We start from the raw sequence: 27,188 nt of genomic DNA on the forward strand, positions 1-27,188 counted from the left end.
TATCATCTTTGTGTTTTTGTTCTGGTTCTTGGCATTCAGAGTTTATTTTAATGTGGAATCCTTAATGTCAACATGCTTAAATGTTGTTTAAGAATGTTGTTTATGTGTGGATTTATGGGAGGATACCATGTTTCATTTAAGAAATATGAGACAAGGGATCAAGAGAACGCCCCCCCCCCCTCAAAAAAACTGTTTGCTGGCAGCTATCTTGTGGCGGCTATCTTATAAACTGAGACTAAACCTGCTTTGTATTCTTTTCCGGAGTGATTAAGTGGAAAGCAGAGATAATTAAAATGTGTAGGGGGCCTAGTGTGTAACCAGGAGGGACATGCATAGACACAATTGATGTTAAGTTTGTTTTAAATGAAAAAATAAAGCAGTTTTGCATCTCTTAAATCCTATTCAGGCAGTCTGTGGTACTGTATTACTTTGTCTGGGAAATGGTTTGCTCCTCCCCTGATAGAAAATGAAGAGAGGGAAGGGTATATGATAGCAAAAATATGCACATCTGACATAATGCAACAGTAGCTGTTATGTTTTGAATGATAATCTATTTCATAGAGCTCATCATATGTTCAGATAGCTGCAAAAGTATGTCTTCAAAACCCATGAGCACGGAGGAGATGAAGACAGAGGAGAGTTACTGAAAAGGGCCTAAATAACATTTGAGTTATGTATCTATGATGGACTAATCTATGTAAGTTCATAGAGCTGAACACAGATGGGCCATGCACAGAGTGTGATTATGTAAGGCAAAGTGCTTAAATCAAAATAGTCACGTGCCTACAAGGAGGAAGACACAAGGAAAGGTCAGTGATTATCTGGAACATAAATGTGTCTCTAAAGAATATTATAAATAGCAAACATGTTATCTACTTCCTTCAATTAACCACCTGATGTGTCTTCTGCTGCCTGACTTGGCACATGCTCACAAATGACAAAATATATATAAATACACTGGTTTGGATTCTGCTGAAAAAATGTGTACTTGCATGAAGGAAGAGCAGTGAAGCTGATTCTTAAAACAGAGAATTAGTCTTGTAGGAAGGTCGGCTTCATTCCTCCTCTTGTGTATGATGTGTTACCAAAGGCCATATATTTCTGATTCATTTTGATTTAGTTACACTGTTTCTTCAAAAGGCATTTATTTCTCTGGGCAGTAGTATTAGTAGTATTATTAGTACCAAAATATATGAGTGATTAACTTGTATAGTCAGACCGAATGACTTGAGAGCAGGAACTGAGACAGCAAAGACTTTTAGGGCAGCTATGGAATTTTTTGGTGTCAAGGAGGAAGGGAAAATAACTGCATGAATGTTAGTCAGAGACAGAATAATAGAGAAGTTACTGTAAAAAAAACAACAAAGAAAGGCACATTTGCACCGGGGAAACATCACTTTATCTGCAGCCAGCCTTGTTGACAACCCATTTAGCATCATGGCAGTGTGTGCGGAGCTCAGTTTCAATGTGGATCATGGCTATCTAGAGGGTCTGGTTAGAGGAATGAAGGCTGGGATTCTCACTGGCACTGACTATCACAATCTGGCCCAGTGTGACACACTCGATGGTAAGAATAATATAACCCACTGTACATTGTCTTGGGTACATTTTAGTTTTGTGCAAGTCTTCCCAGAAATGTATTACACCTCCAGCTATAGACTTGTATTTCTTGTGTTTGTACATGTGTGTGCGAGTGTGTCTTATAAGTAGCTGCAGAAGAGTACTAACAGGGATCATCTTATCCACCCAGTTTCTTCACCTGGATCCCATTTCACCAAGGAGATAATCTGAATTTTCTCTCCAGGAAGCAGGCATTCCTTTCTGAGAAAGACACAAAGTGCGAGTCAGTAAAGATGAAGACCAATGAGATGTTTAAGTTCACTCACTGGTTGTCTTAGTATGGAAATGGTTCTTGCAGAGAGTCTTCAAGACAATTTACTGAAAAACAGAATCCAAAATTGTATATTTTTAGTGTGTGTTAAACTGTTCACTGTTTCTCAGTCTAATGTTGCTATGTTGAACAAGCTGGTCAGAAAATAGCAACACTGTAGCCAAATTAAACACTGTGCTATGATTCACCTCTTCCTGATTTTTGGTAAAGGCAACCTAACAGGAAGCAAGTGTGGAAAATTTGAGAGCAGAATTACAATGTGATGTGGGTTGAGTGCAGAACCTTTAGGTCCCTCTTCTTCTCTCCTCTCTTCAGACATGAAGCTGCACCTACAGAGTACAGACTATGGCAAACTGCTGTCCTCGACTGAAGACGACCTGACTGTGTCTCTGGTGGACAGCAAGCTGAGGGAGAACCTGGTGACTGAATTCAGCTGCCTTCGCTCCAACGCCCTACCGCCGCTCTCCACCTTTCTTGACTATATAACGTACGCTATGACATGACATTTGCTTTATCATAAATAATACTATGGGCACAAGATGAGCAAATACACACATTACTTACTTCCTGTAGTTCTCTATTCATTCAATATGTTTCTCTCCAAAAAAAGAACAATGGATTAGGTACAGAGATACATTTTGTGAGGATGCCCCTTTTTTTATTTATCCAATACTTGTACTGATTGAAATACGCTACTAAAAAGGATAATCCTTAGATAAAAGAACTCCCCAAAGAAACCACAACAAAGCCTATAATACAGTCCATTACATTCAAAGAAAACCCTCCTTTCATTGAACCTTCTCTATGTGCTTCCAGTTTCACAGTTTTTAAAAAGAAAGGCGTATTTATGAGAAAATGTGTCCTTAATGAGAAGGATATAACAGAAGGGACATCCATTCACTGTGTTCTCTGTGTTGCCATAGCTACAGCTACATGATCGACAATGTGGTGATGCTGATCACCGGGGCCCTGAAACAGAGGGATGTGGCAGAGCTGCTCCCGCGGTGTCACCCACTGGGAGCTTTCGACCAAATGGCAGCAGTGGGCATCGCCCGCACACCGACTGAACTCTACTCAGCTATCCTGGTTGACACACCGCTAGGTAGACTCATCAAATAATCTGTGTCTCATTCCCAAAGACACACACTATCAATGCCCTTCCAGTGGTTTGTTTGGCTTTACAAGCTGGAGCAGACATACATTACAAAGTTTTTAACATCACCAGAGATAATAAAATCAGGTTACTATGGAAATGAATTCTCTATCTAACATTACAGTATATATTTTTTCTAAACAGTGGAGAGGAAACACCTTTGAAATCTCTTTGGAGTACAGAAGCTCATTTTCACCAGGAAAAGAAAAAAAAAACGGTGAAAAGTTAGACATTAAATACAAACAAGGTTAAGAGTCTACAGCCATGCTAGCAGCTCTGTGAGGCTTCATTTAGGCACAGAAGTGCTTTGAGTTAAATTGTATTGTCAGCATGCAAACTATGACAATGCTAACATGCTGATATTCAGCCGGTATACTGTTTACCATATTCACCATCTTGGTGTAGCGTGTTAGCATGTTAAACCATCACACTTTGAGACTGTTATTTTAGCAGAGGCTGACAGGAATGTCATTAGTTTTGCAGGTATTTGGTTGAAAAGGTTATATAAAGCGTTTGTGGCTCCAGAGGAAGCTGTGTGAAATCAGCAATTTCCTTTGGGGCTGAAGACTGTTTGATGTGGTGTTAGAAAGAAGTGAGAAGCTCATCTCTGCTTGAGTCTAGCAGCTCAAGGCCATATTAGTTGCTACTGGCAAAACACACCTGAGGTCGAGTTGCATTGTGGGTAATGTAGGTGCCAGTTTAAGGAATTAATGACTATGAATGTCAGACTATGAATGGTTGTCATGGCAGTTCATACAATAGCTGTTGAGATATTTCAGTCTGAGGAAGGTAGTGGACCAACATTAAATATTATTACATTAAGTCAGAATTTGACTTACCATGACTACTTTTATCATGTTATCTATATATATTTTTCTTTTCCTGAAGAAATAGGCTACCATACTGAAGTGATGAGGAAGCTTTATTGGATAAAAAATGATATAAACTGCACACTAATAACCAAACTGATGCCCACTGTGTTATCTGTGTCATAGCTCCATTTTTCCAGGATGCTGTATCTGAGTCCAACTTGGATGAGATGGAAGCTGAGATCCTGAGAAACAAACTGCATAAGGTGACAGAAGATGTCATGACTACTGTAATTTATCATGATGTCTGTTTCTGAGGATGTGTGTGTGTACATATAAGCTCTGGGGATTACTACTGTCAAACATGTTAACTGCACATTCTCTTTTTAATGAGATTTGATCTTTATGGGGTTTTTTTCTTTTCAGGCATATTTAGAGTCTTTCCACTCTTTCTGTAAGAACACTGGTGGTGCCACAAAGGATATAATGTGTCCTCTCCTGGAGGTACTGTGATCATTTCCACTATATTGTCTGGTTTCACTGAAGCCTCACATACTGTATGAGACTGGTTTTGCTGTAAATACTCCACGTATGTGCATCTGTTGCAGTTTGAGGCAGACAGACGAGCCTTCACAATCACTGTGAACTCCTTCGGGACAGATCTCAGTGGTGCAGACAGGAGCGCGCTGTATCCATCATGTGGCAAACTTTACCCTGAAGGGCTGCTACTGCTGACAAAAGCAGAAGACCACGAACAGGTCAAAGCTGTGGCCGACTGTTACCCGGTGAGTCTGACCTCATCTGTACTGTAAGGGCTCCATTATGAAAGCTGCTGTGTTCTTACTGCAATAACCTTTAATCAGACATGTGTTTAACCTTAACCTAAATCTCCCTGCAGGACTATAAAATCATTTTTGATGACCCTGAACCGGGATCAGATTTTAAGACTCTGGAGGACAGATTCTTTGAACAGGAGGTAATATAACTTTAATGCTCCTAAGAAAAAGCATAGTAACCCATGGAATGATGTTGCCTCCAGGTGATTCCTCTAAAAATATTTGGATCAAACAAACACATTTCACACTTCTGATTCTTGAGGAGATTCAAAATTCAGTTTTATAAGTACAGGCAGTATGTGTCAGTCCTGGTTTAATTGACAATGTGAAGAATGTGGGTAATGCTTTAGATTACAGCCTGCAACGCAAAGCTTCATTATGCACAATTTACAGTTTAATTTTTTGTACTAATGGTGTAACAGTACAGTACATAGCAATACATACATGTAGGTACAAGGGAACAATATGTGAAGTTGGATTGAGGGGTAACAATCTGGGAACCTAAAAAGAATTTATACTGTCAGTATTTTTTTTACCAACGGGAACTTGCTGAGCTGAAACAACAAATAGTACACCCATAATAAGAAACTACAGGAAAGTGATATTCTCAGTGTGATTAATGTATATATGTGTTCATTTAACTGCCTTTCTGCCTGTCTGAGTGGCTTCAACTCTTCATCTCTTATCTTTTCTCAGGTGAAGCTGAACACGCTTGCTTTCATGCAGCAGTTCCACTTTGGAGTATTTTACTCCTACATCAAACTGAAGGAGCAGGAAGGTCGCAACATCATCTGGATCGCTGAGTGTGTCACACAGAGACAGAAGTCCAAGATACACAATTACATACCCATCTTCCAGGGAACAAAATAATCAGACAATAACTAGTGGAACATGTTCCACATTTAACATACAATGGTACAATTTAATAAATGTACTTTATCAAACTGTATAAAAATATTTGTTGATCTCTTCATGGTGAAAGTTCGGCTGTGAGGAGAAGTTACTGTGGTTGCACTAAAGTCAGTCACCAATAATCTTCAGTGTTTGTACTACACATCACAGAAAATACAAAAAGAAGCCTTATGATTAATAATAAACTAGATGCTATAGTTAGTAAGTTCTTATTCACATTATTGGCACAAGAACAGTGTATAGTACATTACAGGAGGTATAATAACATGTGTAACTATACAGTGGGGTACAAAATGTAATATAAAATGTAATGATATAAGTAATGTAGCACAACCAGTGGTATAAGAGTGTAAATATGTCTGTTTTAGCAGCTAACAGAGGTCATAAGTCTCTCATCTTTGCTCTTCACAAGCTCGTCCATCCTTCATACTTTCACTGAAAGAAAAAGAAAAATGAGGGTAAAAAAAAAATGCAAAATCAATTTTTTGGATTTATAAATTTAAAACATCTGCCACATCCTGACAGCACAGTATTATTGATTGGACACAGTGGGAATCTAATCATGCACATCTTGGTTATATTTCACTTCAACTTACAGCACTGGACAGGGACCTCCAGTGGTATGTAGTTCTGCTGGCAGAGATGTACAAAAGCAGATGCTAATCTGCAAGGGGCTCTGGAGGAGCTCAACTCACACACCAACAAGAACTGACCAGGATCCACCTGATGGCACAGACACCCTGCTATAAAAATGCAGCTCACAATCCATCACAAACAGTGCCATGTGTCAGCCTAAAAATGAGCTACATTTTCACGTTTAGTGGACAAGACAGAACATACTTATTTCATCAAATCCTGAGTTTATGTTAATAGACATAATTCAAATTTAGTTCAATTTCCTTTAGATAACAATATACACATTTATTTTGCAGCATTTCCTTTGAGGCCTATTAAATCATATTTGCACATTTTTCCACTGAATAATCATTCCTTCATCTGTACTACGAGTGAATAAGTACAGTTGATCATGCCTGTTGTACCATGTTTGAACTTGAACATGTCCAGTTAATGAATGTCTTTATCTTGGCCGTTAATCATGTAAAGGTCCATTAGAGGTCAACAGGGTGTGTGTGTGAGTCTGTGGTGGAGGTGGTGGTGGGGGGGGCTGTCTGGTGGGCAATGTGCCAGACAATTGTTTTCAGTGATTTACCTTACACTTAATTAATCTTGTAATCTAAGTTCATGCTGGGTAAGAAACTGGTCATGCATGTCAGCTCTGCTTTTACACTCACCACCCTGAAGCAGGAGCTAAGTGGAGAATCAGGAGAGGAGAACAGGAAGTCACAGGTCACTGGGCTCACAGCTACTTTTGAGAGGCGCTCTGCTGTAGCTGGAGGTTTAATACACTCAGGTTTCATCTGAAGACGAAGACAAATGGTCAAACTGCAGTGGAGAACTGTCAGACACTGACATGAATGTGTAGACATTTATAGACTCCAGAGTTTAGGATTTTCCTCTGTGCTCAGTATACAAACACTGCCAGCTTACCTGCCAGCTGTAGAAAAAATCCTCCAAGTTTTCAGCTTGAGATCCATCAGGTAAAGGAAAATCATTCCCTGCTTCATTGTCATTGGACCCCAACAGACCAGTGGATGTGCCTGTGTACAGAAAAACATGTATCTTCGGTGGAGCATGGACATTAAAATATTCTTTAAGATCATGAAGCTAACAATAATAAAGATTCTTACCGTGCAACCATCCATCAAGAGTAAAACTGCACAACTCTAGCGTTATGTCACATGACAAGGACACTCCATTCTGATTGGACACCTGCACAACGTTTGATCCTCTTCTGACAGCCACTCCACTGTCACTGTGAAAAGTGTGCATTACAGCGGTGTTGCAGTTGGCTTTTACCTGTGAGACAAAGATTTATTTATTTTTTCCTTTAATCTTTTTGTAATTTTTCAGATACCTTGCAAGAAGGCATTCAAACGAAACTGCTGTGATAGCTTTTCTCACACATACAGGCAATCAGGGTCACCAGGGTTACCAGCAGTCACAAATACCTGTCCATTGTGCTGAATGTTGATGGTGCTGTTATTCATTCCCAGCAGGAGGAAGTTCTGCAAGTCTGAACTGAGCAGCAGTGTGAATGAGGGGTCCGCGCTGATGTCTTGGGCGAGAAGAAGTGGACATGATGCTGGGAGCTCATACAGGTTTCCATCAAACGTCACTACAAACTGATCTGCCACCAACAGAGCTTGGTCTTATGGAGAGAAACAGAACAACAAAGACAGAAAAAAGGGTCAGAATGTAAAATTATTGTCCTTTATTATTGTTAACAAACTTAATGCGAGTCTTTCTTACGCATGAAGGGGCTATCCATGATCTTCCTCTTGAGGCGGTAAAGTTCAGCTGTGGGTCTGATAGAGGCGAGGGTCTGCAGGGGCCTCAGGAGCCAGTCTTCTAAAAGGATCTCTACCAGTCCAGCCTCGGCCAGCCTGGACCGGGGGAGTGTTGGCAGCGGCACTGACACAGTCACTGAACACTCACTGGAAAAACCAAGACCACTTGGTTCAGAATATCTTATTGGAATCATTTCTTTACATCTTTTTTTGCTCTGGCTCAACATTTGGGCGATTTAACAGCAAATGCAAAACCTTGAAGCTTGAGGTCAAATCAGTGTTCACGGTGCTAAATTAATTTGTCTGGGTTACATTTAACCTTTGTTTCAGGAACATGCCAATGATGTAGTTTGGAGCTGCTTCAAAAAGAGATAAAAATCACTTAAAATCTGTTCAAACAACAGTTATATGTAACCTTGACATCTAAAAAACATGTTCTGACTTGGTTGTTACTGGGTGGGACTGTCATATTATAACATAATGAAGAATATATCCTCTCTTTAACCTCTTAAGTGATTTTATGAAAGGAAGGGTGCAGAGAGGTGGGACTCCCTAAAAACTTGGCATTTCACCCGGGTGCAGGTGGTTTTGCAGGACATAGCAGTGCATGCTTCAGTGAGCTCCATGACCGTCTTGCTTTGAGTGCACATTCACGAGTTTTCCACAATGAGGGTGAGTTATGTTAGTTTTGTACAAATAATGTAGGTTACTACTTTTAATTTGCACTACCCAGTCATGCTAACATTAGCATGTCATGTGTGTGTGTCATGACAATACTGTATGAAATTTACTGGCGAGCTAACGTTAGCCAACTGTACTAAAACACTGTGCCAAGAAAAAGACTATAAGAATGTGAATTCACCTTTATGTATACACACAGACCACCTGCCTTTTTTCCTTCACTTTTTTTCATTAAATTAATGGATTGTATTGTTGTTTAGTCTCTCACAGATGGGTGAAATGCTGCAGCGGCATGAGAGAGAGAGATATACATGTGCTTACACACTCACACACACAAAGTGAAATCTTCATACAGGTAGGGTGTGAAATATGGGGGGTCTTGGGGAGAGGGGGGTTAATCAGACAAACTACACTGAATAATACACAATATTCTATTAAAGTATTCCTATAATTTGTACATTTGGTCTCACATCTGTGCACATAGATACAATTCTTGTTTGTGCCTTGTACACCCATATGGGCTGAGCATCTGGATGTAAGATAGGGTCCTTAGTTACTTTTATTGACATGTTTTGACAGACACTAATATATCCAAATTATGAGCAACATGCACTGCCTCTGGTGATTGCACCAACTGAAATGTAGTTTGGTGAGGAGTTTCCAAATCTTTCCATGCTGAGGATCCTCAAATAGATAGAACAGAAACCTTTTGGTGTGGAAACCTACGCTATGTCCACCTGAGACGAGGTATCCTACCCCTGGCAATGGAAGTAGGTAAGTGAGGAAAGTAGGGTGTGTTTGGTCTGTGACCTGGGGGATGATGAAAATAAATTGTACTTAGTTTTATTGTAGGCTAATGATAACCTGCATGCACCTTTGTAAGAATGCAGAACAAAAATCCTGAATTATTTTGGTTTGACTGAATGGCAAAGTTTTTTGGCTAGTTTTATTTCTAAAGCTTGAAAATGAGCAAACTAGACTGAATAATACATGCATACAATATGGATCAGTTTATTTGATGCATAAATGCATACAGAATATACTACTTGTGTTCTATAATTTGTTTATTATTATTTTTAAACTGAGATTATTATTATTTGGAAACTGAAAGTCTCCCTTGTTTATCCAAAACGTGACAAGACGACCCAATGTAAGTCGATAGGAACGCGCATCAGGCACGTAACACTCTGTGTGACGCAGGACGTAAGGCACCGCCCCTGGGTGAAATACCAAGTTTTTAGGGGGTCCCGCATAAAGGTCTCAGACATGTGCAGTACCTGGGGGAGTATTTGTAGACAGAGGCCAATCGTTTCCTGACTCCTGACAGAGCCACTGCCAACCTGCTTTCAACCCAGTGGTAAGTGTGCTGGCCTGCCTAATTACAAAAAAACATCAACCATTAATGAACTCTGATCAAATACAATCACACTCACTCTAAAAATATCTACATAACGCTTTGAAGGAGCTAAACTAGGAATCACTTCAACAAAAAGACAGAGTGCAGGTTTCTCACAACATCCAGGGCGACGCTGAGCGTGGCCACACTGGTCTGAGCCAGCGGCCTCAGCTGAGGGTTTTCTAACAGAGTAGGCAGGACCTCCACCAGCCGGTCAGTCCACAACGACACAGCCTCCCTCCACAGAGCGTCCAGCCTCTGGCCCCTCACATCCTGGTACACACCTGCCAGAGTGGCCAAGGGCCCTGCGGAAGGAGCAGAGAGAGCACTGAAAATAAAGGGAACAGCGATACATTTTCCTTTCTCACATCACTGAGGAAATAAAATGATGAGGAGCTCAGGGGTCAGAGTACCCTGACAAAACAAAATTTTGGTGATCATGTAAGAAGAAAACATAAGTAATGATGGAAAACAGAAAAGATTATTTTTATGCTTCAGATAATGACGTAAAGGAAGAGAGGATTAGTTTATGATTCAGAGTTTCTCAAAGAAATTAGATTTCTGCCTGTGAGGAAAGGCAGGGACCGGCTGTACGGTCGTGACTCAAGAACTAAAGGGCATTACTAAATTTAAAGCAACTAAATCTGCTGTTTATACACAACCACAGCGCACCATTCTGTGCCTGTTATAGATTATAAGTATGTAAATTTAGACTTTTTACAAGATAAAGCACCAAATTTGATCAAAGGGGGAATGGTGGTGTTGACCAGATATGAGAGCAACAAAAGATACTCCTTTGGTTTTTTTTTTCAATAACACAAACTGTGAGCTGTCATTTGGCTGACATCACTGGTTAGCGTCATCTCTCTAGACTCACTCCTCAGCTCCTGTTGTCCCAGCAGCGAGGTGTGCGCCAGCAGCCCGAGAAAGCGAGGCAGGCTGTCGGTCCAGATGCGACGAAGGGGGCTGTTCTGCCACAGAGCCGACAAACCTCTGTCTCTCTGCCCCAAGAGAGCCTCCGCTCGCTGGGAAACATGAAGAGGCACAGCGCTCAGCTCCTGGAGCAACGCACTGTCTCTGGACTGGAAGGAATGCGGAGAAGAGAAGCTGTCAGCTCGTTACAAACTGCATAATGAAACCCAGATTAGAGCCCTAAATTTGCGGCTAAGTCTAAACCACTGCAGCATCTGTTTACACTGAGTATCCTAGTGTGTGTGTGATGTGGTTACCTGTCGTCTGAATTCAGTGAGGAGATTCTGTATTGTCTTGATTCTTTCCAACAGCTTCCTCCGTATCTGGGAGCTTAAATAGTGAACACGTGCCTGTGAAAACAACAACATACAGTTCTTCAAGGCTTCATACTGTATGGTAGTTGAAATATGGCTATACTTTTTTGCTGTTGGTGATACCTCCACCGCAGTAAGACTCTCCAAACAGCCACTTGCTCTCAGCATCAGCCTGTGATTGGCTGTTCCCACAGACACGCTGCCCAAAGTTTCAGGTTTGTTGCTGCCGTCTCTTTTCTGCACATCCAGCTTTAAACCGTGATTTGTTCCCAAACATGCCAACACAGTAACATCCTCGTTCAGGCCTGAGCCTGTACATAAACAGATGCGTAAAAAATGTCTTTTTATTCTTGTTTAATCTTAGTTTTAATATTTTGGGGTACTTTTGTGAGCGTTTCCAGAGATGATTCTGTATTTACCGTTCTTGTAGCCTGCCGTGGTCTGAAGACATCTTCCCTCCACTGTGCCATTCAGCCAAATCTTTTCTCTGCGGTCCAGTCTGGCCTGCACCTGGAGACCAGATCCCTGGGGCCAAGACAGGGCACTGCCACCCACCTCCACACTCCAATTACCCATCCTAGACTGTTGAGTGTATACATACACATGTTTGTACTTATATATTTATGAGGACCCTCACTGATGCAAAAGAATTCCCTAGACCCTAACTATGGAGATTAAGGAGTGCCAATAAATATTTTTTACAGCTTATATACTTTTTTGTCCTTCTTTTTTTCTTTCTTTTCTTTTATTAATTTTCCTGCGAGGGGTTCTTTATCATATGAGGTTTAAGAGACATCTCAGTTAAAGGGTAATTGGGATAACCTTTTCTAGCCAGCAAGAGTTACGAGACTAATTCCAAGAGTGAGAACCGCTCAGGGGTGTATCTGCTGTTGCGTAAGTTGTGCGATTGGAGGGGGGGGGTATATTGTCTGAGGGGAATGGATATATTAAGGGACTTAATGGGTTTTGTTAAGGGTTATATATTTTGGATTTAATTTTGTAATATGCTTCTCTCAAAATTATAAAATGTCTCTCTCAAGGACAAGGTCCTTAAGTTTGGTTGATTAATTATAAAGTCGAGTAAAGTTTCCCTTCTTTCATGGAACTGTAGAGGTCTGAGGAAATTAACTAAGATCAAACAGATCATGAACAGATTAAAACAGGAGATGTCTCTAATTAGTAAGAGATGGCCAGGACAGGTTTTTTCTTATCATTTTCCTCCCCGTCAAGAGGGGTCATTATACTTATTCATAACTGTTTCAGATCTAGAATGTAATCAAAGACCCAGGAGGTAGATTTTTGGTAGTTCAAGGCACAATTAAAGATGATAAACTGAATCTGATAAATGTTTATGGCCCAAATAATGATGATCCTGGATTTTATGCCAAGTTATTCCTTATAGTTTCCAGTCTTTCTGGACAGAATATTATTGCAGGCGACCTCAGTTGTACTTTATACCCAGCTAAAGATCGTTCAACACAAGTTGATCATTCACATATTAACAAAAGAAAGACAATTATTCAGTTTATGGATGAACTCCATTTAATAGATTTATGGAGGGTATTAGACTTTAATTAACCTATTATTTATTATTATTTTAATTATTGTTATTCAAATAGATATCATACGTACTTGTGTATTGATTATTTCTTAATCTCTGCCCAGCTAATATCTAAAATAGAAAATTGCCAGTACAATAGTATTATTATATCAGATCATGCCTGTATTTCCTTGACTTACATAGACTCTAAATTAATTTGTGACCCTCCAAAATGGCGATTTCAGTTAAAGTGACTCCTGGAGCTCTCATTCATAGAATTTCTTGGGAAACAAATAGACTTGTTTTTTCTAATGAATACTACTGAAACCTCCACAACTACTAGATGTGAGGCCTTTAAAGCAGTTATTAGAGGACAGATCATGAGCTACGTTAGTACAAATTCTAGGGAAATCAATAGGGACATCGCAACCTTAGACTCTAAAATAAATCTTGTTGAACAAAAATGATATCAAAATTTAGGAGACAGCGCAGAGATACAACAGAAATTACTTATTTATAGAATGAAAGGAAATACATGGAAAACTTCTAGCTTGGTGTATTAAACAGCAGCAACAAGATAGTGCTATTCACTGTATTGAAGATAGTAAAGGGAATATTATGTTTGATCCAATAGAGATAAGTAATACATTTGAAATGGCATTAGAAAAAAATTACATATATACAGCCAAACAAACAGGAGGCATTTAAGGAAATATGGGATCCCTTAGTACAGTTTCTTAGAAGGGAAGAGTTACGCTTGCAGAAATGCATCATTCTGGGAGCAATATTGTATTTTCAGTTAGAGAAGCATGTGTGTATGCACATATGTACATGGTTATATATATGTACATGTTTTGAGTTTTTTTGTTTGTTTGTTTGTTTTGTTTTGCTTTGTTTTGTTTTTTGTCTTCTTTTCCTTTGTCTTTCTTTTCTTGTCTTGTGTTTCTATGATAGTTGATTACTCTCTGATATGAATTCTTAGTATGAAATGTTAATGTGTTATGAACTCTTACTGTTTGTTACGAGTATTTTGTAATGTTTTGCCTGGAGGAGTCTGGGGATGGGTGGGTGTAGGTGAGGTTAAGGGGATAATATGATATGGTTCAGGCTGTATTGTATTTGTTTACTTTGATAAGTCCTTTTTTTCTTTGTCCCATGTCTATTTATGTTTAAAAAATAATTTAAAAATATTCTCCAAAAAAAAAGAGCACACAAACAGAGATGGCAGTTAATCCAATGTACAACAATAAAGTGCTACCAGTAATTCCATTACTGGTAGAAAAAGAAAATCTGTATCCAATAATATAAAAAAGGGACATGACTTATACATAACTAAATTAAACCATTAAATGTACGTCATCACTGACAATCTGTTGACATGTTCCCTGTTTCACTGAATTCACTAAGAGGTTTTCTTTTAAACATTTGACAATCAACTTAACTAAGACATATTATTGTTGAATGAACACCAAGGGATCTTTCTTGTTGTTTACCTCAGAGAAGAGAGACATGTTGGTGCCCTGAGTGGTAGAGGAGTTGGTCAGGGCGAGGGTGAGGCTGCACTGATGGGGCCGTCCTGTCACCGACAGGCGAGACTGTGTGTAAAACAGCTCGTCTCCTGAGTTCAATCTGTGGGATCCTGACCACGACAGAGTCTGAACAGATCATCAGGGAAAGTGATGGTTTTTTAACATACAGAAGAAATTTATTCAAACTCTTATCAAGTTAAAAAAGAAATGTCTGAATCCTCTGTGTGTTACATGTAATTAAAATGTGTTTATAACAGTAACTAGATCGGTAATTTTCTGATTTTTTTCTAACACTGGTAGATAGTTTAACTTGAAGCCTCTCAGACTAAGGCGGACTACTGATTAGGTATAACAAATATGACCAGATGCTGTTACATTTTATTCTCTGAGTCACGCTGAGTACTCCCCACAGGCACATAAAGCTAGAGACTACGCCAGCATGCAGTGCAACCAACAGACAGACACAGCATCACTCATGTATAGTGACACATTTATGGGTGTACGAATTACCAGTTAAGAAATAAATCAGCAAACTGGTGAGTGTGACAAGTTAAAGAAGAAAAAAAACAAAAAAAGGACAGAGAGGCGTGGACTCACAGGCTGTGGTGGGCAGAGGCCCAGCAGCACTGTGTGCTCAAAGCGATCCCTGAGGTTGGTTTGGACCTTGGCCAGGAGTGTGTGTGAAGGACAGGGTGCAGGAGACACTTTGTCCAGCCCGACATTAACTTGGAGGCTGTGCATTCCCCGTGGACCCTTCTGCAAGCAACAACACACACACACACACACACACACACACACAAGCAAACACAAACCGAGATTTTTTAAAACTCCAGCCATCTGCTACCACATGAAGAGAGAGTTTAATACGCAGAAACTCAATGAAAAACAACACACTAATGTTGTATGTACCTGGTACTTCATGCCTTGCTTGACACTCCTGTTGTCCCATCTTAGCTCTGCGTTTTGTGAATATGAGTTTCCCTCCTGGCCCACTGACACACAACCTTTAACAGAAGACACTGCCATCTACACACACACACACACACACACACACACACACACACACACACACACACACATATATACACATATATATATATATATGTATACACAGCAAGTAATACATAATTGGGCACTCAATAAAGACTGATCCCACAAAAATGTAAACATCCTTGAGATTTGCAGATGGTGCAGCTGCACTACCTGCTGGGTTGAGAACAGAGCACACGCCTGCCCCCTGCTAGAGTTGATCTGCCACTGCTTGTTCAGGCTGAGGGAGACGTTGACAGGCACTGCGCTCTCCCATGACAGATGGGTCTGAGTGCACAAAAGTAAAAAAACCAAAAATACATACACTTAAAAACAAAATCATGTAATCATATTCTCAAAATAATCTACACACTTGCTGCAACTGCAAAACCAACACTACTATTGCTGCTACAAGTTTTATGCAATATCAAAACCACCAAATTCACCATGGGGTGAATTTGTGTAAATGTGACCTATTTGAGAATGAGTATTATTCTGTCATTGTTGTTGTTCATTGTTGATATATTTCATCAAAAACTGAAAATGGTGGAGGGATGTGGCAATGCACGCAGCACTTTGGGAATATTTTTTATTCCAAATGAAGCTAAATAAGATGTAAGAATTATGTTTAGTAAAATATTTATGTAATATGTATTTTTGTTCTTAGACAATAATGTAGTTTAATTTAATGCAAACAAAAATATGTGTAGCAAACCATTGTTGTATGGCGTCTATTGGAGTGGACAGATTCATGTTGAAAATAATAAATACTGAAACTAAAAGTACCACCTTGTGTTTGTATGCCTCCAACTAACCAAGTTGCAGTTTACATCCATGTCTGTCCAGACTTATATAACATTTGTAGTGTGGACTTTGAAGGAATCTAATAACAGGTATTAAGTGTATTTTTTTTACACACATTTTTTATTTTTTTTTGTTTGGCTAATAAAGCTGATTCTGATAGAACACAAAGTTGTAGCCATGACAGTAGACGATGCTTCAGATATGGATGTTGCTGCAAAGAAGCTACAAATACTAAAACACTCTTCACACACATCTTCAGAAGTTCTAAACAATCACCACAGTTTCAAGGTGAAGACCCAAGATTAGTGTCACCAATTCAGTATCTGACCAAATGTGAAATATGGTCACAATCTGCCCTTCTGTTTCTGAGTTATCGTGTTGAATAATGACCAGCAAGTGTTTTTGTAGAACATTATGATGTCACAGTGAAGCTCACCTTTGACCTTTTGGATATAAAATATCATCACCTCATAATTTTATTCTATTAGACATTTATGTGAAACTTTGTCATAATTAGTGTGTGAATTCTTGATTTATGGCCAAAAACGTGTTTTGTGAGGTTACAATGACCTTTGACTGCCAAAATCTAATCAGTTCATTTTTGAGTCCAAGTGGATCTTTGTGCCAAATTTAAAGAAATTCTAGCTGGATGAGGAGGCATTTTATGTCTCTGCGCTGGCCACAGCTGTTGCTGGTGCGGAGGCATAAAAAACTAAAACGTATTGGATGATATTGGGAAACTGATTTAATAATTCATGCATTAAATGTTTTTAATATGAAAATCTGAGACAGAGGGATGCTCCACCTGAACTAATAGATTTGGGGTCACATTTCATAATTCAAAACATGGGAGTCTATACTGATGGTTGTTTTCAGTGTTTTGGGAACATGAGCTTTAATTTTGACAAATGTACCAAATCCACTGACATAAAGTAGCAAGACTCATCTATTGGTTACATGACTAGCTGAGATGGATACTTTAATAGCGTAAAGTGTGTGTGGTCTACCTGGTGGCTGCTGCGTTTTTCCCTCTGTGAGCTGTATGAGACTGTGTGAAGGGACAGATGGCTGAGTGTGGAGGAGAAGGGCTGTTTCAGCTCCAGCTTGGTCTCATTCATCTCCTCTGATCGACTCCACAAGCTGAGAGCTCTGACCTTCAGTTGAACAAACCATAGTTTATGAAACAAAGAAATAAGAATAGAAATCCTTACAGATGATCAGGCTTGACATTCACTCTTTTCTTTGACTATTCTACAACCTTTAGGGGTTCGTTTCACATACAGTCATTACAATTTCATTAAACTTTGCTTGAGCATTGCCAATTGAATATGACAGTTTCATACTCCAAGAGACACAAAAGGAGACAAAAAACTGAGTCAGAGACAAAAGAAGATATCACAAAAGATTGCATGAATCACGCCCTTCATGTTCTCTGGGTCATGTCACACTTTGTGTACTCTGACCTGCTCCAGTCGGCCATGCCTTGTCCAGCCTAGTGAAACGCTGTCCAGCCGACCCAGTAAGGAACGCTCCAGTGTCACCTCCAAACTGGTCCAACGGGGAATGCAGGTGATCTGAACTACAGCCAAGGACAAGAGACAACAATCTCTAGCGAGCTCAATTCTTAGATGGTTAGAGGGATTTTACTTTTTTTTTTTACTTAAAGATACAATATAAATCTAACAGTTGTGAGGCTCTGCAGAGCTGGTTGTGTGACAGTTTACCCTTCAGGGTCTGGTTCCCCATCTCCAGTGCTGGAGGTGCAGAGTAAAGACCGGACAAGCTGAACTCCTGATTGCCCCAGACAGCTCCATGCTGGACTTGGTAGCTCCAGTTCCTGGCTTCATACACTGTCCTCACTGCAACAGTCCTGGGGAGTGGCTTCAACTACAGGACAAAGACAGTCACTGTAACATTTAGGATGTGGGTGTATCTTCATGTCATGTCCAGGGTGCGGAAAGACAGATTGAGCCAAGGACCTGAATCAGTGTCATCATTTAAATTACATCTTATAATGTTGACTTTTCTTTCTTAAAAACACATTTTACTATAGTTCCAATATGTTTTATCTGTTCTATTTTATTATTTCACCCTTTTTGTCTCATTTATATTATTTTATTGTTGGGTATTTTATTCTACTGATTTTGACTTTCTGATTTCATTTAATTTTATTGTGCTGATATGCTTTATCTTGATTTCTCCATGTAAATCATTTTGTGACTGTGTTTTGAAAAGTAAATAAAGTTTATTATTATCATCATTATTATTATTAATAATAATTATTGTTATTCTTAATTGTATATTATTAATTATAATTAAAATCTACTTTTTAGGTCTGGCAAACACACATCATAAAATACAGAATTTATCTGAGCATAAAGCCTTAAAAGCCATAAAATTCAGTATATCACATGCACAATATGTGCTCTATTTTGATATATAAAGGTGCATAAAACATAACGTATTTAATGACACATGACTAAATATGGGCAGTGCACCCATAGTCCAATCAGAGAAGCAGAGGGATTTGGAGGAATATATAATCTGTTTGTTAGTAGATGGTGGCACAAATTGTGCGTGATTATCCTTGACAACAGAATTACAGTACAACATTGCAAAGCAGAACGTCAAAGTTGTGATTTGTGCCTGAACATAAAAAAGTCTTGAATGTACATGTTATATACTTTATATAATACCTGTGGATATGAGTGTTTGAGCTCTAGAGCCTGTCTGTATCCGCTCTCAATGGCTGCCACTTCCCCCAGAGCCCACAGCCTCCTCCTGCCTGACGACACCTCCACCAAACCTGCAACACTGGACTGGGACTGGTTCAGCTGGAGAGAGGGAAAAGAGAAATGGTGATACTTGTTGTGACATGTCATACAAATAAAACTCTCCAATTGTTCTCATACCACACAAGATTAATTCGTCTCAAGGTTGTTGCTGCACAACAGACAAACATAAGCAGGCAAAAATAGACGATTAAGATCATTGTTCAGCCTGCTGCTAATTTTTCAGAACCCACCTGAGACCTGACATTGAGCTGAGAGGGCAGGTAGACCATCATCTTGGGGATATTCTGGACCACCTTCACCATCAGGTCCTTGCTGGTCAAAAGAACCTCTGTCACTTAAAGTATGTGTGTGATTTACAGGAGAAATGGTTGTATATGTATATTTTCAGATTTTCAGAAGTGTGTTGTGCGTGTGAGTGTGTACCTGTGAGGCAGATGGTGTCCCTGGATGATGAGGGCTAGTGAGGAGCTGAGTTCAGGGTTCACAGCCATTGAGCACCTAAGCTGTGACCCAGCAAGTCTTCCCCAGGCCTCCACCTACATCAACAGTACAGAGCTGCTCAGCAGAGAAAAACAAATCACATATCCAGAAGCCAAGCATAATCTACTCTGCCTCAACTCCTGCTGAGCTTGGCCTGAGCCGCACTCTCTGAATCCAGTTTCTAAGAATTTGAGTTGGAGACGTTGAAGGCGCTGTGAGAATGTGAGTGTGTGCTATTCTTACTTGCAAGGCAGGGCTGGTTTGACCCTGTACAGTGTGTTTAAGTGTAACTTTGGCCTCCTTGGACCCTGCATGCGTGCCCCAGCCCCCGATGTCCCCCATCACTCGGACCCTCCAGTCCTCACAGTGAATGTCTACTGAGGCGCTCCGCAGAGGACCTGCAGAGAGGATCAGAGCACTGATGTATAAGATTAAAGCAATAATATGAGACACCCTCATATCCATCATGAAAGTAAAGAAATTTGTGTTTTTGCAACAATGTCTGCACTTTAAAACTAAACTGAAAAATCTATTTGAATTAGTGAAAAGGAAACCAATCTTTAAAAACACTGATCAGAATCAGTTGTGCTGAAAATGTCTCCAAGTGATTGATAAGGTCAACTTGTGACATCTGCTGGCCAACTCCAGTTATTGCATTTATAACCTCACAATGAAACAGAAAGAGAAAATACAGTGTAAACCAACTCACCACTGTCATCTTTAAAATTTTGTTTATGCATTGACACAAAAACAGTAACACATGTTACATGTCAGAATATATATGATGACTATTCTTGGTTTGGTTTCATAGTTAAAGTATCTGTTTGCTACTGTTCTGTTTAGTTGTGTGACCGATGTGTGCTGTTATAATTAAGTTATGATGTTTGCAATTACTTATAATTGCTTGATAATAACGGGGAATAATTAGCTTTAAGTAGCCACATGAAAAGCAATAAAAGTGTCTGATGTACAACTAATCTTACCTGAATAAAACTCTCTCTGGCTCTTTGACAATGTGCATTTTTTCATCTGCAAATGTCTCTAATACTCAAACGACCTACAAGTGTGGCAAGGATTCCAAGAGAGATCTTTTCTTAGAGTCAACTATGCTGCATGACACATGAATAGAAAAATAAAATCAGACCTGAAACAGGATTAAGATGACAGTGCTAGTCAAATTAAATTCAAACTTCTGTTATATGGTGCCAAAAAAAAACAGTTAAAAACAATGTCCTGTATAATTCAGGCCTTGAATTATACAGAATTATTCATTGTCTTGTTTAGCTTTAAATGACAATGAGAAACAACCGCATATATTTAAGCATCTCAAACTTCAGAAAATAACATTAACAGTCGACTACAGAACATAAATATTAAACCAAGCTGTTAATACAATCTGACCTTTGAACTGAGCAGTCAAAGCAGTGTCCAGACTGAATTGAGTCTCTGTCTGACTGGAAGTCAGGGGAGAGTAGGAGAGAAGCCCAGCCAGACGTCCACCAGCCACGCTGACATTCAAGCCAGAGACGAGCAGCTTGTGTCCGTCCACAGTGAGCTGAACTCTGGACTGGAGCTGAGAAAACGCCCCCTGGATGGAACATAAGGCCTTCGAGAAAAATAAAATCAAAAGATTGTTGCTACCCTCATGAATACCACAGAATATGTTTTGAGACAGAGGCAGCTACTGTATCTCACCAGTTCAATGAATCGTTAATGTAAAGAACATTTATATTTGATAGTTATATGGATTTTTTAATACCTCGACATTAAGTGGCACTCCTCTGTCCTGTAGCCAGGACCAGCTGTGCCACATGGTTCCTGTTATCTCTTTGGTCATGGGAAAACATTTCATCTTCAGTATCAGTCCCGCCTGCTGATCTCCAAACTGGGATTGTAAAGTCAAAGTCTTCCCTTCAGCAGAACCAACCTCCACCTGCCCACACAGTCACTATGACATTAACTATCTGAGACTCTTGAATGCATACTGACAAGTTAACTGATTATCAGTCAATCAATGATCAGTTCTTCATAGGTGATTGGTTGAATCGGCTGCATGTTTTTTAACTTCTAACCTGGATGCTGTTGTTTCCAGGGACTCCCAGTTTCTTCAGGTAGTTTAGCGTGTGTCTGAAATTACTCTTCACTCTGACCGTCTCAGACGTCTTTTCCACTGTCATCTCTTGGCTTAACTGTAGTAATCAGAATATTTTGGGGTTATGCAAACATAATTTATTTTTCCTGGACATTATAAACTCTAAATTGGCCACATTTCAAATATCCCAAATCAATCATCCAACCTTTTGATTTCCTGCACTGCTGCGTAACAGGTAATAGTGCGATCGATTGCCATGATAACCGGAATTCATTGTTATTGCAGCATTTGCAGTGAGACCCAGCTTCCTCAACAGGGGCACTGTGTGGTTAAGATAAAGTGATGCTTCATTTTTATCCTAAAAAAAACACAAAAGCACAAAATCATAAAACATGGCTTCACACCCCTTGATCTCTGAAAACAGAAAAGCTACATTTTTGTGTTATATGTGTCATATTACAATTATTGCAAATTATTGCATTTTAATTGGGAAAAAGTAAAATATTTAAATGTGAATGAATGTAAAATCTAATGTTTATGGTCTTTCCACACCTTAGTTTTCTTAAGAGCCACTAGAGCCTGTAACTCTGTATTGTCTATTGCCATGGAGACATGAGATTCAGCAATAGTTGGGGAGACAACCAAGGATCCAGAGGCCTGTATCCTGTCTGGACTACCCCACTCCTAAAAAACACAAATAGCCTGTGAAAATGTGACGCTTTGACAGTTTGACAGGCAGCAACTAACTAGTCTGTTATCAAATACTCTGTGTAATGAAATAAATGCTTTATCTATGTACAGTATGTACTTTACCTGAATCACTGTGCAGTTATTGAAGTACACCAGTGACCCCTGCAGGCCTGGATGTGACATCACAGCTCCAATGGCTTTGACGGCACATTCGCCCATTTGAATGAGCGCTTCAGTGTCATAGCGTTGTTTTCCAGCTCTGCTTGTCACCCTCAGTCTGCTGCGTTCAGGTAAACTTCTGAGAGCAGGAAGGTTGTGATTGAGCTCACCCTCCAGACTCAACTCTGGCCAGGCCCTTGCATTCAGCCTCAGGAAGCCCCTTTTGCTCCCCAGACTGGTGTCCACCATGGCTGCCCAGATACCCTGAGCCTCCTGCTGCACTGATCCATTCAAATGGGCCTGAGAAGGAAAAATATAAACTACTGGTGTTTTCACATATCTGTAATTATAGCATCTCCAGGAGGCCGGACAGTGTTATACTCAAAGTAAAAATGGAGGCGCTGAAAAGATTTGCAGACTGGATAAGTTAGAAACAGTTTGATTTAGGTATAAAGTTAGAAAGGTTTCTTTGTGTACTTTGTAAGGGATGTGTTGGGTCAGGTATGGATTTGATGATGTTCAGGTCACCCCAAACCCATTGCCTTCTAATATGATGCTCTAAAGATGCATCATCCTTCGAGATTTCATCAAAATAACCCTAGTAGTGTATAAGACATTGTATTAAGAGTTAAAAGCTCTTCTGTTATGGCCTTTTCTCACAGTAGACATTTTAACTTGTCATTGCAGGAAAAGCACAGGTGTAACGAATAACATTAAAAGGGCTCAGTTTCAGTGGGCGTTCCAGTATGCAGTCTGAATTAATGACATGTCAACAAGTCTGCATGGAAAAGGGTCTGTTATAGTGCCTAATGAAACAAGGATAGTTTGTAAAGGTATATTTTTTTAATCTTTGCAGCAAATTCCATTTTATTCAGAGGACTGGCTTTCTAATGAAAATGACCTCATCAAACCACAATGCAAAACTGCCAAGTTATTCATGTGAAGTCCCTTCAAAAAGAGACACAACCTGATGCAACTTTCAGCTACATCACTGATTTAGTTTAGTAAAGCTGTACCTGTAACATCGGGCACTTCGACTCCAGAGCCCAGAGCCACTTTGTCCTTCCTTTGGCCTCTATGACTCTGTTGGCTCTAATGTGACATGTCCCTGCTTTGATTAACAGAGCACCAGCCTCCTCAGAGCCTCCGGGACCAGTGGCCTCTACGGTGATCGTCTGGGGCAAACCTCGGCTCCTCAGCCCAGGGAAGGTGTGTGTGAGGGTCCCGGAGAGATGTGGAGACCTGCAGGACTGACCTAGCTCCAGAGTGAGGTTCTGGTTGTCTGCCCTCAGAAAAGAGGTCACAGTCAGCAGGCAGGGGTCGACTGACAGGAGGCCCCGAAGGACCAGGGACACTGGGAGGACTGTTCCCTATGGAAGAAATATATATGTGTCAATTATATGTGTCATCAGTGTTAAGATACTCAGACTGTTTCCTTGTAATTAACTAGTAAGTCACATTCTCATTCGTCAAGCATATCAACACAGTTAACATCACATGCCTTTATGCACACGTACTGTATACAACACATATTTCTGATATCCTCTCAATAGCACTTTAGTTTATTCAGCACACTTTATTTTATTTTCTCTTGATGTTTGCATGTTTTTTTCCTCCTTTCTTTTCTTCCTTTTCTCTCATGGTTTTCTTATCATAAACCTTTATGTCTTACCTTTTTATGTCACACTTGTGTCACATTTAAAGAAAAAGAAAAAAGAGAGTTCTATCAATAATACAAAATGACATGAAAACAGTTTTTTCCTGTTTTTTTATTTATGTAATGGTTGCAGCAAAGCTGACTCTACCCTGACTGATGATATCACATCACAGACTTTGAGGTAGTCTGATGCAAATAAACATTTAGAAGAGTTCGGCTCTCTGGGTCACTTGCCGTCGTGTTACCAAACCAATGGGGGTGCTATTGATCTAGCCAGGAAGGTGTTTCATCTACTATATGGTGTCGTTCTGCTCTGCTGCTAGTGCCAAATGAGCTGTAGCTTGACCTGATGGCTGAAAAAAGTATTTCAAAGTAGGTTGTGTTAACATGAACAGGGGTGATTCATGTAGGAAATCCCACTCTTTGTAACTGTGATAAAAGAAATGACAATGTATTGCCACAGTTAGAGGTAATAGCAATATTTACAACATAAACATATTAGTTTATTCAGGTTTCCATATGCTTTGAAAACTGATTGGCTTCCTTACCTGTAGAGCGGGACAGTAGTTGGTCACATTTACAGCGTAAGAAGACCGGTTCCTCTCTGTTTCTGTTTCTGAAGACGTAGTCTTTCCCCTAAAATAACAGCGTCCCAGCTCCAAGCCGACCTCCACCTCAGGCACATGTGCAGCTGAGACATTAAGGATCAGCGCTCCATTGGTAGGAAATCCCACCGTCTGTATTGCCTCTATAGAGTGCTGGACTGATGCTTTCAGACTAAGACTGGGGTGACAAGCTAGGGACAAAGTAAGGTTGACTTTCTGTTCATCCTCAGCCTGGAGAACAGCACTGAGATTTGTGGAGCAGCCAGAATGGATGATGGAGACATTGACTGAGGATTGTGGGAGCTGGAGAGACTGTAGAGGGAAAATGAAAAAAGGAAAATTAGAACAAGAACTAACCTTCACTCCTTCAGCTTCATACAGTATTGACTTGTTATTTATACTCTGATGGAAAGAGAAGAGTCATCTCCAATGTGAAGATGTCTCTTTTGCTTTCCTTTCGCTGGGAAACAAGTTTTCTGACACTTTTTCTTGTTTCCTGTCTAACCTTCAAAAAGACACACCGCTGATGGACAAAAACATTCCAGCTCATCATCTTGCCCGCTCCTCTCCTTTGTTGATTTGCCAGGAGAAGCACGGAGCACACGTCACTTTCCACCTCAACTTGTGCTTGACTAGCTGTGGACAACATGCTAACAGTGACCGCCCCTGGTACACCAGTAATGGCCAGGTTTTGCTGAAGTGTGACCCTGAAGGAGGTGAAGGGCTCCCAGGTAGCAGTGACGTCTAGCTGAGCAGATTGGGTGTTGAAAGAGACCCGAGCACTTCCAGAGAGGGAGGTGTCATGGAGCTGACCTGAACCTTGGAGGTCCACTCTGTTTGGGATGATGGAGGCAACAGAGGCCCAGTGGTGCTGGAGAGTCCAGCCCACTTCTGCCTTATGGTTCTTTAGTAGTACAGACAGGAGGCAGTGGAGGGAGTCCTGCTGGTTTTCTAAACCCAGAGATCCTCTGAGTCCATCTTTTCCAGCCTTTCCATGTACTGTTAGAGAGGTTTTATGTGGCAAGCCCCCCTCAACTCTCCTGACCTGCTCCCAAACCAGCCTCCCCACCCCGTTACACCGGACAGACACCAACAAAGTGGAGCTGACTGAGTCCCATGCCACACTGACATCTGCCCAGATGTGACACCAGCTTTCCAACCTCATCCGACCAGTCATCTCAGCCTTGTTTGTAATACTGCGGCTCCCGTACTCAAGTAACCCATGCCAGCCATACAGCCCAGCCCTCTCCACCCTCAGTGCCACATTCAAGTCCATTCTCCATGGGCCAACCACCAAGCCAATCCCCAGGGCCCACCTCTGAGGCCCAGGCCGGAGCAGGAGCCTGAGACCAGATTTAGTGGGCACGCCCAGAAATGTCAGCAGTAGTGCAGAAGAATGAGTGAGGTTTGCTCTGAGCTCCTTCTGACCATTAGGACTGAAACAGCCTTTAGCTTGAGCACTGAGGCTAAAGTGAGTGAGCGACAGGCCATAGCAGAGCCTGTTGTGTGGTCTATAGGAGCGAAAGGCTCGTACCTCCACAGGGCGGCCTGCCATATTTCCATAGCACTGGGCTGTGAGCCGGTCTGCGGTGGCGTCCCCCGTGCAGTTCATCTGTGAAAACAAAACCCCCTGTTGGCAGAGTTTGTTTTTCAAAGGAAAAACTGAAGAAGGAGATGGAAGACTTTCAGAGGAATACTGAACTTTAAACCAGGCGCATAAAATCTTGTGGTACACCAACATGCTAATCTGAGCCCTGATTATGAAACAAGATTACAGCATGATTATCAAAGATGGTGAAACAGTATTTCTGTTTTATTCCAAATGCTTCATTTGATACTTCGGATCATGGTGTACTTTAGGAGATGTGGAAAAGTGAGTTGACTTCTTCAACTGGTTCAGATCCTACATGCAGGGTAAAAATATGATTTAATTTGAGGACGTACAGTAACAAGAAAAAAGTTAAGGTGTGAAATCCTACACGGGTCAATCCTCGGCCCCTTTTTATTCAATGTATACATTCCTCTATGTGGACTTTATGTAAAAAAGCAATTATCACTGTTATGCTGATGACACAACTTTACAGATTTAGAATGATTTACTGAAAAAGTTCTATAGGTAAAGATAATGAAGATAAAGGCTAAGTAAAGATACATTGACTAAATTCATATTTTAAGTGGTAATAGTCTTAGGCAGGAACATGATATAAAGTATGCACAATTTACCAGTAAAGAGGCAGGTATGAGCCCCTGGAGCAACTTCATCTGTTGCCATAGAGACACTACCAATATAGCGGTGGTGTTTTTTGATCCAACAGCAAACAGGATGTCAGCTATTCTCTCATCTTCCATGTGAAGGACCAGTCCTGCGTCCAGCCCCTCTGTATCTAACTAACAGAGGGAATAAACACATAGAAATACAAAAAATAAACATGAGAA

At 40.3% G+C, this 27,188-nt stretch overlaps 2 protein-coding genes across 4 annotated transcripts in view; one reads left to right on the forward strand and one right to left on the reverse strand.

Moving 5' to 3' along the window:
* The first annotated feature begins 1,437 nt into the window (after nucleotides 1-1,437).
* On the forward strand, nucleotides 1,438-5,572 carry LOC121908223 (V-type proton ATPase subunit d 1-like). The gene is made up of 8 exons (XM_042428077.1): nucleotides 1,438-1,567; nucleotides 2,207-2,378; nucleotides 2,815-2,993; nucleotides 4,040-4,119; nucleotides 4,280-4,357; nucleotides 4,462-4,638; nucleotides 4,752-4,829; nucleotides 5,386-5,572. Exons 1-8 carry the CDS (start codon nucleotides 1,438-1,440, stop codon nucleotides 5,557-5,559), a joined length of 1,068 nt encoding a protein of 355 aa, XP_042284011.1. The 3' UTR covers nucleotides 5,560-5,572.
* An 18-nt stretch (nucleotides 5,573-5,590) lies between these two features.
* The window catches only part of LOC121908222, a 37,384-nt gene continuing 15,786 nt past the window's right edge, over nucleotides 5,591-27,188 (reverse strand). For all 3 annotated transcript variants that reach the window (XM_042428076.1, XM_042428075.1, XM_042428074.1), the window contains exons 41-74: nucleotides 26,976-27,140; nucleotides 26,287-26,364; nucleotides 24,696-25,064; nucleotides 23,507-23,860; nucleotides 22,455-22,790; nucleotides 22,194-22,325; nucleotides 21,847-21,999; nucleotides 21,622-21,738; nucleotides 21,309-21,482; nucleotides 20,951-21,155; nucleotides 19,793-19,947; nucleotides 19,493-19,605; nucleotides 19,300-19,381; nucleotides 18,971-19,108; nucleotides 17,999-18,161; nucleotides 17,738-17,853; nucleotides 17,282-17,428; nucleotides 15,645-15,758; nucleotides 15,351-15,467; nucleotides 15,039-15,197; nucleotides 14,406-14,567; nucleotides 11,792-11,954; nucleotides 11,496-11,683; nucleotides 11,316-11,408; nucleotides 10,964-11,168; nucleotides 10,204-10,391; nucleotides 9,968-10,065; nucleotides 7,972-8,156; nucleotides 7,671-7,870; nucleotides 7,350-7,518; nucleotides 7,150-7,259; nucleotides 6,894-7,019; nucleotides 6,198-6,324; nucleotides 5,591-6,036 (exon numbers count right to left, since the gene is read on the reverse strand). In XM_042428076.1, the coding sequence (XP_042284010.1) occupies nucleotides 6,026-6,036; nucleotides 6,198-6,324; nucleotides 6,894-7,019; nucleotides 7,150-7,259; nucleotides 7,350-7,518; nucleotides 7,671-7,870; nucleotides 7,972-8,156; nucleotides 9,968-10,065; nucleotides 10,204-10,391; nucleotides 10,964-11,168; nucleotides 11,316-11,408; nucleotides 11,496-11,683; nucleotides 11,792-11,954; nucleotides 14,406-14,567; nucleotides 15,039-15,197; nucleotides 15,351-15,467; nucleotides 15,645-15,758; nucleotides 17,282-17,428; nucleotides 17,738-17,853; nucleotides 17,999-18,161; nucleotides 18,971-19,108; nucleotides 19,300-19,381; nucleotides 19,493-19,605; nucleotides 19,793-19,947; nucleotides 20,951-21,155; nucleotides 21,309-21,482; nucleotides 21,622-21,738; nucleotides 21,847-21,999; nucleotides 22,194-22,325; nucleotides 22,455-22,790; nucleotides 23,507-23,860; nucleotides 24,696-25,064; nucleotides 26,287-26,364; nucleotides 26,976-27,140 (5,412 nt within the window). In that variant the 3' untranslated portion in view covers nucleotides 5,591-6,025. The remainder of the gene's footprint in view (nucleotides 6,037-6,197; nucleotides 6,325-6,893; nucleotides 7,020-7,149; nucleotides 7,260-7,349; nucleotides 7,519-7,670; nucleotides 7,871-7,971; nucleotides 8,157-9,967; nucleotides 10,066-10,203; nucleotides 10,392-10,963; nucleotides 11,169-11,315; nucleotides 11,409-11,495; nucleotides 11,684-11,791; nucleotides 11,955-14,405; nucleotides 14,568-15,038; nucleotides 15,198-15,350; nucleotides 15,468-15,644; nucleotides 15,759-17,281; nucleotides 17,429-17,737; nucleotides 17,854-17,998; nucleotides 18,162-18,970; nucleotides 19,109-19,299; nucleotides 19,382-19,492; nucleotides 19,606-19,792; nucleotides 19,948-20,950; nucleotides 21,156-21,308; nucleotides 21,483-21,621; nucleotides 21,739-21,846; nucleotides 22,000-22,193; nucleotides 22,326-22,454; nucleotides 22,791-23,506; nucleotides 23,861-24,695; nucleotides 25,065-26,286; nucleotides 26,365-26,975; nucleotides 27,141-27,188) is intronic.

This window comes from Thunnus maccoyii, chromosome 12, assembly GCF_910596095.1.
Source record: "Thunnus maccoyii chromosome 12, fThuMac1.1, whole genome shotgun sequence".
Taxonomy (NCBI): domain Eukaryota; kingdom Metazoa; phylum Chordata; class Actinopteri; order Scombriformes; family Scombridae; genus Thunnus; species Thunnus maccoyii.